Below are 14,810 nucleotides of genomic sequence, written 5' to 3' on the forward strand. Positions count from 1 at the left end.
GAACTAGCCAAATAAATTGAAACATTTTATGATGTAGGGCGAAAAAGAGCTTCCCCTCTTTGAAAGACTAGCAGCCGCCTCTGATTTAAAAGCATATTTTTTTCTGCTCATTTACCACTCAAAATACTAAGAGTGGAGAGTAGAAGGAAATAGTTGTCTTCTCATTTCCCCTGCAAGAGGGAATGGTGATCAGCAGCCTCATAGTTGAATTAAAACAAATAAATTTGGCAGACCGGTGTAAAGATGGACCTAATCTCTATGACTTAAATGTAATTTTAAGTTTTTCCCTTCTCGTGATATTTTCAGGCATTTAGCCTGCTCATATTGCATTCATTCATTAATAAAGAACCCCCTTTGAAGCTTATTCTAACAACGATGTTACCGGCAGTAGCTATCTCAGATGGAATCGCGATTCAAATAGTACCATCTGCTAACTGAAAACATGTCCCCAAAAACGTAAATAAGCTTGACATTTGTTTAGGGGAAAATCACTCATTCATAAAAAGCTCAGTGGTAGTGATGTCGTTCGTGAACGATTCGTTCATTTTGAACGAATATTTACAAGGACTCGGGAGTAACAAGTCCTCTCAAAGAGTAATTTGTTCATTTTCTCATGGCCGCGTATCGGGACTGTTGCATAGGCTCGTCCAAGTAAACAGAAATTATTCTTTTCCGACTCGGTCTTCGGGTACGAGTCTTTGGATAATTTTTCACGTGACCTGCATAGGCTCTGTACTGGTAGCTAGAGGAATGATTCGTTCATTTCCCGACTCGGTCTTTCTACAAGTCTTTGGATAATTGTTCACGTGACCTGCATAGGCTCTGTACTGGTAGCTAGAGGAACGATTCGTTCATTTCCCGAGTCGGTCGTTCTACGAGTCTTTGGATCCTTTTTTCACGTAGTAGAGGAAACAGTTTCCTCATTCCTTTTCGCGTGGCCGCTGTTTTAGTAAGACGTGAATGATATTCGCTCAAGTCACCATACTGACTGGTTTTGTTATTTTCACTTTACACTTACAGTTTAGTGACGTGTAATTGTTTGCCGTGATAATTAAATGCTAGTGTGAAAATGAATGACCAAATCATACAAACTGTCATGATACATTATTGGTGGCCAAGTCGCGAAGCGGCGAAGCCACCTTAAGTGTTTCTACGTATTCTTCTTATTATTATTATTATTAGGATTCCTCCGTCAGGAAGGGTTATGGCTGACCTCATCTGACCTGCTTGGCCACCACATTGCTGCTTGCAGCTATATTTTTAATGCATGAATTTCTTTTTAAATAGTATCTGCTGGTGCACGTCATGCACTAACCTACATGACAATATGATACGTGTTTGCAGTGGATGGATAGCCCCCCCCCCCCCCCCCCCCCCCCCATGTACCCGTTGAAATGAACGAACGACTCGAAAAAAGATTTGTTCATTTTACTGAACGAGATTCAAAGAACCGAATCAGTAAAATGATCCGAACTTCCCACTACTCAGTGGTAGCGATCATCGTCAGTAACAACGCAAAATGCGATATAGCCCTGTGTGGAGAAGCTGCCCCAGTAAATTGTACTACTACCAGTACAGTACAGTACGCGACTGTGTTCGTCTTGGTAGGTAAATTGAATTGGTTGAATTCAATTTAACGTTCTGTTGTTTGTGAACAGATTGACAAAGTTCAGGCTGTGTCAATGGAGTTCAGGTTAGTAGTCACTAGTCAGATAGTTTGACCTATCACAAATCAAACTTTTGATTTAAGTAAGGATAGTGCCAAACATGTTCTGTCGCCGTTTGACTTCCTAAACAGCTGTGGAGATGTTTTTGTTAGCCTACAGTAGCTACTAAACTAGTCTGGCTCGTGTAGGCTACAGCGTTGCAGTGAGCTACACTAAAACTACAGGTAATGATAATTTCACCCACAAATCGTTTACCTGCTATCTAATGTCATAATAAATCCTGTGAGGAAAGTTTATTTTAACGATTGAAAACAGATGCATCATAGACCGCTGTAGTATGTGTTGCCCGGGCAACAGAGGCTAATGTCATGATGTTAATGCTTCAGTGAAATAGTAGACTACTGTTTAGGAAAGTAGATGTACTTTCTTAATAATATCAGCTTAAATTGTACATTACACATCACAATTGTGTGTCATATCACAAAGTAAAATGAGCAAATAGTCATCACCTAGGCCTCTTTGTTTGTGGCGTTTCTGCAGCTGCCTTGAAGTAAAGCACTTAGCCTAGCCATCTCCCAGAAGTTAACAAGCTGCTAAATGAATGTTCTGCTAGAGATAGTCACGCGCGTTTTCTCAACGTTAGTAGCGTCAGTGACTGTGGCTAGCAAGTTAGCCACCGCTAGCTTCACTTTTCGGCACAAAAACGTAATTTCTACTTAAACCGTGCAACGGAACGGAAATACAAATACAAGCAACTCAATCGCTACCAAGACACAACTTTTGACACCTAGGTTGTCTATGTAGTCCAAATATTGACTGAGTTTTAGGGGTGGGAAAATAAATAAATATAATAAATATATATGAGAGAGAACAATGGTTTGTGCTCGCCGAAGGCAATAATAATACCAACAAAACCAATAGGTTTACTCCTGACGGATGTTACCTTCGGCAATTGTTGGAGAACATGCTAGCTCATTATGTAGGTTAAATACAGACCATGCATTCAAAACAATAAAAAACAGGTGGTGCATGTCTTTCTCAACAATGACAAAATGCTAGGTGTTTCCAAACTTTTGAAAGGCACTGTATATTCTCTTGTTTTGTGTCTTTGTCCTCTTCTTACCTCCTGTCTTTTTTGCCTCCAACTCCATCTTTATCTCTCTGCTCCAGTGATCAGCCTCTAGCAACTCTTGAGTACATCCAGCAGTGTCTGAAGTTTGACTGGGACATTCGTCTCTTCCTCACCAAGAGAAGCACTGTCAACACAGAGCTAGCCCGCGTGGTGAACACACACACGCACGCACGCACACACACACACACACACACACACACACACACACACACACACACACACACACACACACATACATGGTCTTACACCCACACAGGCTCACTCGCAAGCACGTACGCACACACGCAAACAAGCCTACATTCATGTTTTTTTGCAGATGCATTTTGACTATAAATCTCAAACTCCCATCATCCCTCGATCATTGACAGGAGGAAGATGATGGGACCGCCTCCACTATGAACCACAACATCATGCTCCAGGAACGACCAATCAAACAGACTGTCACCAGGTGAGAGGGCGGGACTATGCAGTCTCTGTCAGACATCATTGGTTGAACCAGAAAGCTGACCCATGTTATACAGAGAATGTCTAACAAGGGGATAACTACCACTCTCGGGAAACTTCCGGCTTCTGAACTGGTTGCAGTTCCACTCGAGGTTCCGTATGAGGGCGCTCACGGGCGAGTGCAGAATGAATGGAGGTCTACAGAGCTCTACCCCTCAAAATACATGTTTTCTCAGGACATCATTTTTTGTCTAGTAATTTGAACGTTGCATTCGTAAGGGGACGCAAAGAAAATACACACAACATTTTTTAAGTTGCTTTTTTGTTCTAAAAAGCCTTTTAAAATGTCAATGACGTCATACAATCAGCATTCATTAGCAGAAATGCTAGCTTGTTATGGGCAACAAAGACTCACCCTGTAAAAAATCGAAAGGACATAAGTACTCGTTCATTCAACTTTCGACCTATAATCCATATTGAACTTGCAAAAACTACAATCAAATCTGAGATTTCCAAAAACAATCAGGCGAAAGAGAAAAATTTAGCCGTGTAGCTCCATAGATTCCCATTAATTTTCCACTCGCCAGCGATCACCCCCAGTGGAACTCTGGTGGAACTGCAACCAAATTTGGTACAATGGGGCTTAATTCACCTTATTCCACCCCGCCCACTTTTTTCATCTTTTTGCACTTCCGTTGTATTTGCACTTCCGCTTTACCGAGGATATCATTCAATTGAATGGAGAACTGCCGAGAAGTCCCGCTGCTAAAATATTAAATAATTAGGTGGATTTGTGCAAAATGTGCTATGTTCGTGTGCTACAACGAGTCAACAATACACCCTTTCACTGGATGGCTTGAAAACGACTTTTAAGTGTTTATATAATTTATTTGCCGGTCAGATCGCTGCCCTGCACTCTGCTGTGCTGCGATAAGCAGACATTACATCAACCACAAACATAAGATGTTCTAACAATTTCACTGCAGGGCATATGCATTTGCTACACTTTGTTTGAAAGCTTAGGTCTTCTAGAATTCAGTCGCGTGATTAATTTTACAGTCTATATTTGAGATTTCCCCGCAAAACCGACCAGCTAGCATTTTTTGCAGTAGAATGTTAGCTTCTTGTTTATGTAGCTACTTGAGGCTCTAGTTTTTACATCAGGTCTCTGCTATTAGCCATAAACTGCAAATGTATGAGTGACAAATTGTGCTGTAATAATAAATAGTTAAAACTTTTTAATCGAGGGTCTTGGGTACAAGCTTTATGCAACGTGTTAAAACTTACAAGATGTTTTACACTAGTAATCTTCCCTCCTATTTAATGGCAATTAGAAAGACGCAGTATTAAATAATTTGATTGATGCGTTGTTTCAAAAGCTTTACGTAACATTTAGATGCACTGCAGCAGTTGTTTTGCTCACAGCCATGCCCATACATTTGGTTATAATCTTGTATCTACTAATATCATGAATTGAGAACACTAAAACATACTAAAATATAACTAGTTTATCTCTTCGTACACACTTTAGTGATACGAGCAGACAAAAGGAAACTTCGGTGGGTTATTTTTAATTCAGCGCCTTCAGCCCGGGACGCAGATCCTCAACTTTGGTTGGAGGTCGGTGAAAAGTAAATGTCACCCACGACACTCGGACCTCTTCTTTCCATGATCAAAAGAATGATAATACAGGGTCTGATTCAGTTTTCTCCAGCTGTTATGGCAGCCACGAACTGCACAGCTCACGCTGGGCATCTCTATTAGCCTTAGATTAGTACCAAAGCCTGTTTAAGACATTCTCTTTAGTACCGTTATTAAGCGTATTTCACACTGTTCCTTAAAGTGCAACTGAACTGCAATTAGACACAGTGATATTATAATAGTATATACATGTAATGACATAAAAATATATATCTCAGAGGATATAATATAATCTCTAGTGTGTAAATGATGTACTTAAAGAACTGGGCGCCGCCATGTTTAAATGCGGTCACGAGAATGATTGGGCTCAATTTCAACCCACCAAACTGCATTAAAGATTGAAGAAAATCGACCCATCCCTATCGAACCCTGTTCATCCTATGGCGTATGCTTTCGAACCAATACGTAATTGTGTACCCGCAGGAACGCAGTTGTTCTATATATATATATAAAATATGTAGTTTTGTCGGAAGATATAAATATAGTTAACACTGACAGGTTGAACAACACGTAGTGGTGTGCTTGTAGCTAGCTACTTGTCATAACTGCACAACAATGCCAACAGATAGAATCGATCTGATCCAAAAGGCAGACCTGCATGACCTGGGTATTGGTGGTCCACCAAAATGATCGTTCATCATTGAGCATAGGCTCTTTCCCATGCTGTGTGGAGAAATACCTTTTATGGTAGCCTATCATAGGTATAACCTATGAATCATAGTATGATCTGAGTAGGCTACTGTTAAGATAATTTCTCAATTAATGTCGTCGGATTCAAAGAAAGTACAATAGTTTAATGCTTGCCAGCAAGGAGACAAAGGTGATCGCAATACAAAGTTTGTCTGCTAGCATGGTGTGCTAGCTAGCTATTTGAGCAGCCCTTTACAGTCATTGGTTAAGACAAAGGCATGCAAATGTTCCATGGTTCTTCTTCATCGGCTCCTTGCGTAGACCTGGTGCGCGTGTGTGCGTGCGTGTTTGAGTGTGTGCGTGTTTGTGCCTTTTGACCCCTGTAAGCTTGACCATATGATTCACCCATCACAGATAAGGCCAGATATCTTTTATGGCCTCTCCAGTAAGAGAGATTGGTCAGCCCAGGTCACCTTGTTTACATATGCGTTGTGTTACCCAAAGTTCAGATTTGTGGGTAGGCCTCTCTCTACACACAAGGAATGCTGAACATAGAATCATTATTATACAGGATAAATGTGTTACATCTTCAATTTTTCCAACAGCTACTTATATGTCATGCTATGCCAGGTTGCCTTGCGTTGTCTTGTCTGTACTAAGAATATCAGTGCTCGGTCTGACCCTGTGTTGTTCTGTGGGTCTGACTATAAAAGACTTTAACTTGGAGTGCCCTATACATAGTTGGTAAGTTTCAGTTTCTGGTAGCCCCTTCAAGTTGTGTGAAACATGCTCACTGGTTGTGAACTTTACCTAACGGAGCTAACTTTGGCTACAATCAGATGTGAATTTAGGAGCTAGAGCTAGCTAGCGTAGGTAAGTCAAAAACGCCAGTGAGTTTTTGTAACGTTAGCGTATTTAAAAGGTTTATAAATATAATCCACTTCTGTAAAGTGATCCCTGCAAACTCTAAATCCGGGGGCAACTGGGGGACTTTGGCGCTGTATAGCTACAAGCCATTTTTGTAAAACCGGTTGCCGCTTGGGTAGGACATGATAGTGAATGCCTTCTGTCTTGTAAAATGTGTTTGTACAACCAGCCAATAAGACCCTACTTTGCACCTTGTTTTAGCTGGTTCGTTTAAAGCCATTTCTACTTCTCATCTCCCTGAATCTATCAATGCCAATCTTGATGACTGCTAGCAGGCGGCAGTCACAGACATGACCAAAGATGGCCCAGTAGTTAAGTAGTAAAGTTTAAAACGTTTTTATTAACAAATTGAATATTTTGCTCTTCTCGTTTTCAGATAAAGTTTTGTGATTTTATTTTAATAATTATATGAACCGTACTTCATAAATCAGTTCAGTTCCACTTTAAGGTCTCCGAACAGGGTATGTAACATTGGTGTTACATTACCTTTTATGGTATGCACATTAATATTTAGATGAGCTACGCGCTGATTGGTTGGTTTTCAACGAGCAAAGCTGGGGACAAAAACACAACACGGCCAACAGCACTCACGGAAGCACCGAAGTTGGAGACTTGATAAAAATATGCAAATAAATCTATTTTTTTGGTCAATCTGATTGTCAATCTGTTTTCAATCTGGTCAATCTACTTGTCAATCTGTTTTCAACAGATTTTACCAAACTTTACTACTAGTCAAACTGTTTTCAACAGATTGACTAGATATCATTCGAAATGATAACGTTAGTTATTTCCACTTCTGTTGTCGAAGCAAACTGGATTGATTTAGGTGGGTAGAACATTACAGCGTATTATAAAACAATAGGGTTCTATCGACTTATTTAGCTGTTTATGATTGGACGAGCCTCCATTTACAATTTTGAAAGACTTTAACAAGCTAACTTGTATTTACAACAATGAGTGACTTCAATATTTATTTTAATCCATTTGAAAAATTTTCATTTTCAGAATGTACTGTGTCAGTGTCACGTAACCGCTCATCTCACATCCCATTCGCTATTCACCTAGCAGACGGGCTGCGGCCAACACGACAGTAGCAGCAACTCTACACATGGCCGATTACTTTCTTCCTAAAAATCTTGATTTTATTTGGGGACAATGACATGGCTCGATAGCTGTCTAGTCTTGTTGTTAAACATACTGTCAAATTATAATTACTGTTTGGAGAAAATGTCAAATTTGATGCGGTCATCTCAAATCCATTTGCTATTCAACTCGCTCCACAGGCTGCGGCCGTACTGTAGCCTAGTACTAGTAGTGCTATGACCGATACCTTGTTTGTGGAAATCTTGATATTAATTTTGGGACAGTGACATGGCTGGTTAGCTAGCAAATCTTCTTGTCAAACATACTGTAAAATTATATTTACTGTTTGTCAACCGTACTCAATGTTATTGCCTTTGAATCTTGCTAACATAACGTTAGCTTTCGTAGCTTACGTTGACTCAACCTTTTTCGTTGCGGAGGAACTATGGCAAAATATATATATTTTTTTTTATCAATAGCTGTGTTTAAATGTTAATTAAACACAGCTAGGCCTCTGGCCTCGTGGCTACGGCCGAACACCACCCGTGGGAATATCCCTTACCAACCCCACTCACACTCGTACTATATTGCTTAAGCAACCAAACTATATTGTGATTCAACTCAGCTTCAGTAGCTAGCTCTAGATATCTTGATGAAAAATAACCTGACAAAGATCTGGACAAACATGCATCGTGAATTGTAGATTTACATAACAACACAGGTTATTTATTTGAATGAAACACAGTCAGGAACATAAAACGTTAGCCCCATTCAGCGTTTGACATTAACATTTTTGCTCACCAGCCACTGTGGCTAGTGGTTTTCCAAAGTTACTAGCCACTCAGCAGGTTCACTAGCCACAATTTTGTTATTGGGCAACACAAAATCAAGACAACATAAAATGTAGCTATGTGTCGCCAAATCTTCAGCTCTTATAAGTGTGTAAAGCTCTTTTTGTATGAAAATATGCAACCAATTAAGACAGGGGTGGGGAACCTTTTTTTTGCAAAGGGCCATTTGGATATTTATAAAATTATTCGGGGGCCGTACAGACTAACCCTTATCAACTTAAAAATATGCCTGCTATATTTGGTCAAACATTTAATTAACTCACCCCTAATGTGATGGCTGGAACTGCTTCTCTTTGTGAGATTTGTGATTTTAGCTGGCATGGATGAAGCCTGCTTTGACTGGGGGTGCAGTGAACATTTCTGGGGGGGTATCATGATTATGGAAAGGGATCGTATTATTTTTTATATTGCTACCATTTTTGAGACTGCTTATCAATCTGAGTGTTAATCAGGCGCTGAGCTAGACGTTGTAAACATTCGGGGCTTAGACCAAACCAACAAGGTATTCTGGGTTTGATTTGCTAGAAAGGAATCTACCGGGGTGGCATGGGGTGGCAGTTAAAAATATCCTTGCCACCCCTGCTGCCACCCCAGTTGGCAGCTTTAAAAACAAAGAAAAGTTGTGGCTCATTTGACATTTGCGAGAGCAAATTTTTAATATCCAACTGCAAGCGAATGCAGCACAAGACGACCCCACCCACCCTTCCCACTCCGCCGAGTTGGACATTTTCCAGAGCAAATTTCTAATATCCTACTGCAAGTGAATGCAGCACTAGACGACTCCAACCCCCCTACCCACTCCACCGAGTCGGACATGAGAGCAAATTTTGTAATATTCAAGCCCGAACAAAATCGTCCGGGTTTTTTTCACATTTTCTGCAATTATTCTGAAATTAGACTGAAAATCTGCGGAATTCCGATAGCCTTCCTGTTCTTTTTTCAGAGCGACCGAAGATGTTCCACAACAGTTTGACGCGGAATAGGCTATGGTCGAATAAATGTTGACAGACTTTGCAGAAAAGCATTGATCCATCCTCATAAAGATCGCCTGAAAACTCACTGGCCCTGTCTATTCCTGTAATTTTGGTTGATTAGTGTTTCCTTGTCAATTCTTCAGGGCTGAATGGATTCTGAATCTGAGCATTTTTGACTAGCCTAATATTTTAATATTGGCTACAGTAGCTAGTCCAACGTAAACGTTACTGTATCAATTTCAGGATTGACAGACTTCCATTGATTGCTATCTTGACGTTGTCATACTCATAATTCTAGTCAGAATATGAGTCTGAAACAACTCCGTTTGGCTGTGAGTATGGGGCATGTTTCAACCAAACTCTTAAAACAAATGCCTCTTTGCTCAATTGGATATACCTACAACCAATCAGAGCAACGTAGTATGTTGTTTGTTGAAAACAAATTCCACCTAAGCGCTCTTTGGTGACGTGGTCGATTACGTTACTGTTGATCATCTGTCCATCATCGTATAAAGACGCCCTGACAATTTGATTGGTCCGAACAGCTCCTGTTCGGACATACTTTTTCCCCAACCTAGCGATCCCAGACCCAACTTCCCGACCACATTTTTTTGTGGGCGGGGCTAAGTTGGGCTGGCAGCCAGGCTAATTGATTGCTATTACAGACCTACTACCTACATTGGTGGCAATGGGCTCTGTTTACAGGTTAAATATTTTGAAAGAATAGAGACGTAATATGAGTTGACAAGCTTATTTAAATTTTACCTCAGACAAATGCATTCTATTTGAAATTCCGCAGGTTTTCGTCGGAATTCTGCACATTTGCAAATTACATTTGGGCCTGCTAATATCCCACTGCAAGTGAATGCAGCACTAGACGACTCCAACCCACCCTCCCCACTAAGCCGACCGAGACCGAGGTGAAATGTTATATTCGAGATTCAACAGACATTCATATTCGTACCTCCGTTCAGGCTTTGTGTCATATTTAGGGACCGGGGTAAAAGAGTAGACAGCCTGAATGCCAAAAAAACCTAGCAGCCATTTGAATAGACATTGATTTTTAAATAAACATTGATTAATATGACTGCGATTAAATCAGCATATATACTTCTGCCACGGGGGTGCCACCCCTCAAAATCTCCAGCCACCCTCTTGCCACGCCATGAATATTTTTCTAGATCCGCCCCTGACATGAACTAAACAATTTCTTTTTTGTCCAGTTAAATATTTATAAACAACACAATTATTTTACTCTTTATTTTCTGTTTCACTTTCATCACCAGTTTTTCTCTTTTTATGTCTGCCCTCTGGGTTTTCCTACACCTGTTATGTAGCCTACCACCACATTCTTGCCTTGCACTGAGCAGGGTCCTCAAGTTTTATCAAAAGCCCCACGAGACAAGCTTTTGCGTGTGTTTGCGCGTCTATGTTGCTTAGCAATGAACGTACAGTAGTCGAGACACTGTCTTTAACGAAGGGTGAAACGATACTTGCTGGTAGAAATGCGTGCGTCTCATGGTCAATGCGTGAGGCTTGAGAACCCTGCAATGAGTTAATTATTTTGTTTTTAGAAGCCTACAATAAAAAATCTTATAGCGAGAGATATGTAGAATTCCACCTGCCAAAGTGGCTAGTAAGAGACTGCTCTACCCGCCACTGCCGAATTCTACCCGCATTTGGCTGGTGGGCGGGTGCTAATGTCATGCCCTGGCCCCATTGCCAATAAACTAGACTTAATCATCAGACATTCTACCTATCCTCTTGCGTTAGCAAGCTAAACTAGTTTATATGCCTACAGTCTAGGTGTTTTCGCTATCAAGCATTCCTTGCAAATCAGTGTTAATAAAAAGCAGATGAGCTAGAGTCTAGCTAATATTGACTAGACTGGCATGGCTGATGTTTGTCTATACCGTAGCGTAGAAGATCCCTGTGCAGTTCAACCCTTGACACATTTGCGCGAACCATTTCACCAAGGACGGTTTTGAAAACCTTATATAAAGCAGGATTTCCTATGAAGCTGTTGCTGAAAAGAGTTGCATTTCCGACCTTACGTTCATCACAAGTTGTAGTATGATTTTGTCGGTAACAGTTTTTAGCAATGCTAACATATCCTGTATCTAAAACCTGCCTTTCTCCAGTCCTTTCAAATAGATAAATCTAGACATGCGTTAGCAATAGGCCAGACTGCTATTTGTTTTCTGGCAATTTTTTTCGTAAGCTTCCCTTCTAACGCCGACTACAGCTAGTCTAGCTAGAGTCATTCGCTAAGTAAAGTATGTTGATGTGTTGAGAAACGTATTTAGCATTCTACCTATGGTAGATATATCAAATAGATATGTTAGCATTGCTAACTGTTAGCGACAAAATCATACTGTACTTAGTACAGTTTGCGATGAGCATACGGTCGGAACAGTACCTGTTTTCAGGTTCAGCTTCTTAGCAAATCCTGCTTGGAATTGTCCAAGGTTGTCAAAACTGTCTTGGGTGAAATGTTTAGAGCAAATTAATAATTTAACTTTGCCGGGACAAACAGCTAGCCTAGTGCCTAACCAGACTCTCGTACATTTCATTTGTACAGAGAGTCCGGCCAGAGCCTCTTTATTAGACATTCTCTGGTCTGGCCTCGCTCCATTGACAATAGTGATGTGTCGTTCGTGAACGATTCGTTCATTTTGAACGAATCCTTATAAGGACTCGGTAGTAACGAGTCCTCTCAACGAGTGATTCGTTCATTTCCCGACTCGGTCTTTCTACGAGTCTTTGGATCATTTTTCACGTGACCTGCATAGGCTCTGTAGCTAGAGGAAACGAACGATTCGTTCCTTTCCCGACTCGGTCTTTCCACGAGTCTTTGGATCATTTTTCACGTGACCTGTATAGGCTGTAGCAAGAGGAAACGAACGATTCGTTCCTTTCCCGACTCGGTCTTTCTACGAGTCTTTGGATCATTTTTCACGTGACCTGCATAGGCTCTGTAGCTAGAGGAAACGAATGATTAGTTCCTTCCCCGACTCGGTCTTTCTACGAGTCTTTGGATCCTTTTTTCACGTGACCCGCATTGTATTTTTTAGTAGAGGAAACAGTTTCCTTATTCCCTTTCGCGTGGCCGCTGTTTTAGTAAGACGTGAATGAATGATATTCGCTCAAGTCATCATACTGACTGGTTTTGTTATTTTCACTTTACATTTACACTTACAGTTTAGTGCAGTGTAATTGTTTGACGTGATAATTAAATGCTAGTGTGATAATACATGACCAAATCATACAAACTCATGATACATTATTTTAATGCAGGAATTTATTTTGAAATAGTATTTGCTGGTGCACATGTCATGCACTAACCTACAGTGGACGTATAGGGGCTATACGTCCTTTGCAGTGGACGTATAGCCCCCAACCCCCCCCCCCCCCCCCCCCCCCCCCCCCTGAAATGAACAAATGACTCGAAAAAAGATTTGTTCATTTTACTGAACGAGATTCAAAGAACCGAATCAGTAAAAAGAACCGAACTTCCCATCACTAATTGACAAGCGTTGACTTCCTTGTAGGCGGGTACTCTGTTGAAGTTTAAAAATATTGGATCTTCCCAGAGCCACTCTGATCTGCCATAACCAATCGCTAGCGTTTACCTTGCCTTAGCGTTTGATAGCGTTCACACTGCAGAGTTTTTTACCGCTCAGCACCGCCGGCCTTCCCATAGTGCACCACACTCGGGGGCGTGTCAGACAGATTCATTCAGAGCTGTAGTTCTCTTAAATCACTGTTGTAGTTCGTATAATGTCATGGCAAATGTGCGGACAAAATACAACTTTTACACACATTAAGCAAAAATCCGACACACATTCTAGATCTGACATGATCTTATCTACAGCACACAATAGGTTATCTTTTTCCACACTTTTTTTTAGGCCGAGTGAAAGATTAAATGCCACCTGCACTCTATGGAACGGGTCTTGTTCCAGCTGGAAAAAAAGATGCATCAGACATAAACGACATGTGTAACCTTTTATTATATTACTCGAAATCTCTGCAAATCAATCGCTAGATTATGACTTGCCACTACACATTCACTGTATGGATAGCGAGTGGCTGCCAGCCAGCATTTCAGCGTTGAATGTCAATCGTGTGCCGGGTGAGCTAGCTAGACTATGCAGCTAGCACAGAAGAAAGTTACGTAATGTGAAGAAACTGAATTAAAGTACAAAATACAACACACCAGGGACGCCGACAACCTCAGCAACCCTGCGCCAGGCATCATTTTTTTTGTTTGTCTCTGTAATTGAACATAAACGTATCATACAATACTGGGTATGAAGACACACATACGATGATTTGCTCTTCCATCTTGAAATTGTCAAACCTAGAAATGTTTACCATGACCAACAGTTGCTATGTTACAAGAAACAAGAAACCAACCCGATTGGCCATCGCTGGCGTTTTCACGCTCGTCATTTACATAAAGTTCAGAAAAATCCAACTTTCGCCGCCCCGCTCGCCTTCCCACAATACCCTACGCGAGCGTCGACGCCCCGCTCGCCTTCCCATAATGCCCTACGCGGGCGTCAACGCCTGGTTACATTGAAAATGAATTGGAAGCCGACGCCCCGCTCTGCCCGCCCCGCTGCAGTGTGAACGCACCGTTAGCCAATTCCTTCACCACTACTGTAACAGAGCTAGCTGCCGTAGCTGGAAAATCAAACTTTTCCCGAACCCCGTGGGGAGGAGGACCACAACATCATGGCCACCAACAAAACTCAGCAAAACTTGTTCTTGCTCCGGCTTTAGCTGTTGGATATTCGGCAGCGTTGCCACAACGGAACGAATGGCTTTGCTCGCATCTTTCTCCGCCATCATTACGGAACTACAACACAAACTAGCGCACAACATCAACGTCATCGTTCTCAGCCACTACCTCTGTGCACTGATTGGCCGGTAAAAAATGTACCTGCAAAATCTGACTTACGTACTGAATGGCCAGACCGAGTACAGAAGCAAAATCAAAATTGAGCGGAAGTACGTAGGACGGCAGAGCCAGGCTACAAACAGCAACCATGCCTGTCGAATGTTTGGCTCCTTGGGACGACTATGAGTTTTAGCCTTCCCTGTACAGCCTGGAACACAGTGTTTACGACCGTGGTCTATTTTCAATATCCTTGTTATAATTCAAAACGTTCCTCTTTGTAATTCCTTAGAAGTAGCCTACACAGAACAGCGCACAGCTAAACTAGTATCAGAGATCTACGCTACCTCGGACTGGGCAAGAACACCAGTGAGTGGGCTGGTCTGGTTGTAAATTTTGGGGCGTGACAAAGATACAGACCATAGCCAAAAAAGGCGGGCCACTGGACTGACGTCAGTCCGGTGGCTTTGTTGAACCGTTTTACAGCCAAATGTTTTC

The 14,810-nt window shown here is 41.4% G+C and overlaps 1 protein-coding gene across 1 annotated transcript in view; it reads left to right on the top strand.

The window, feature by feature from the left end:
* Window positions 1-14,810, top strand: part of pik3c2b (phosphatidylinositol-4-phosphate 3-kinase, catalytic subunit type 2 beta) — a 139,079-nt gene that overhangs the window by 14,199 nt on the left and 110,070 nt on the right. The window contains exons 6-7 of the mRNA XM_047024937.1: window positions 2,838-2,949; window positions 3,168-3,247. Of these exons, the coding sequence (XP_046880893.1) occupies window positions 2,838-2,949; window positions 3,168-3,247 (192 nt within the window). The remainder of the gene's footprint in view (window positions 1-2,837; window positions 2,950-3,167; window positions 3,248-14,810) is intronic.

Source organism: Hypomesus transpacificus, chromosome 9, assembly GCF_021917145.1.
Source record: "Hypomesus transpacificus isolate Combined female chromosome 9, fHypTra1, whole genome shotgun sequence".
Classification (NCBI taxonomy): domain Eukaryota; kingdom Metazoa; phylum Chordata; class Actinopteri; order Osmeriformes; family Osmeridae; genus Hypomesus; species Hypomesus transpacificus.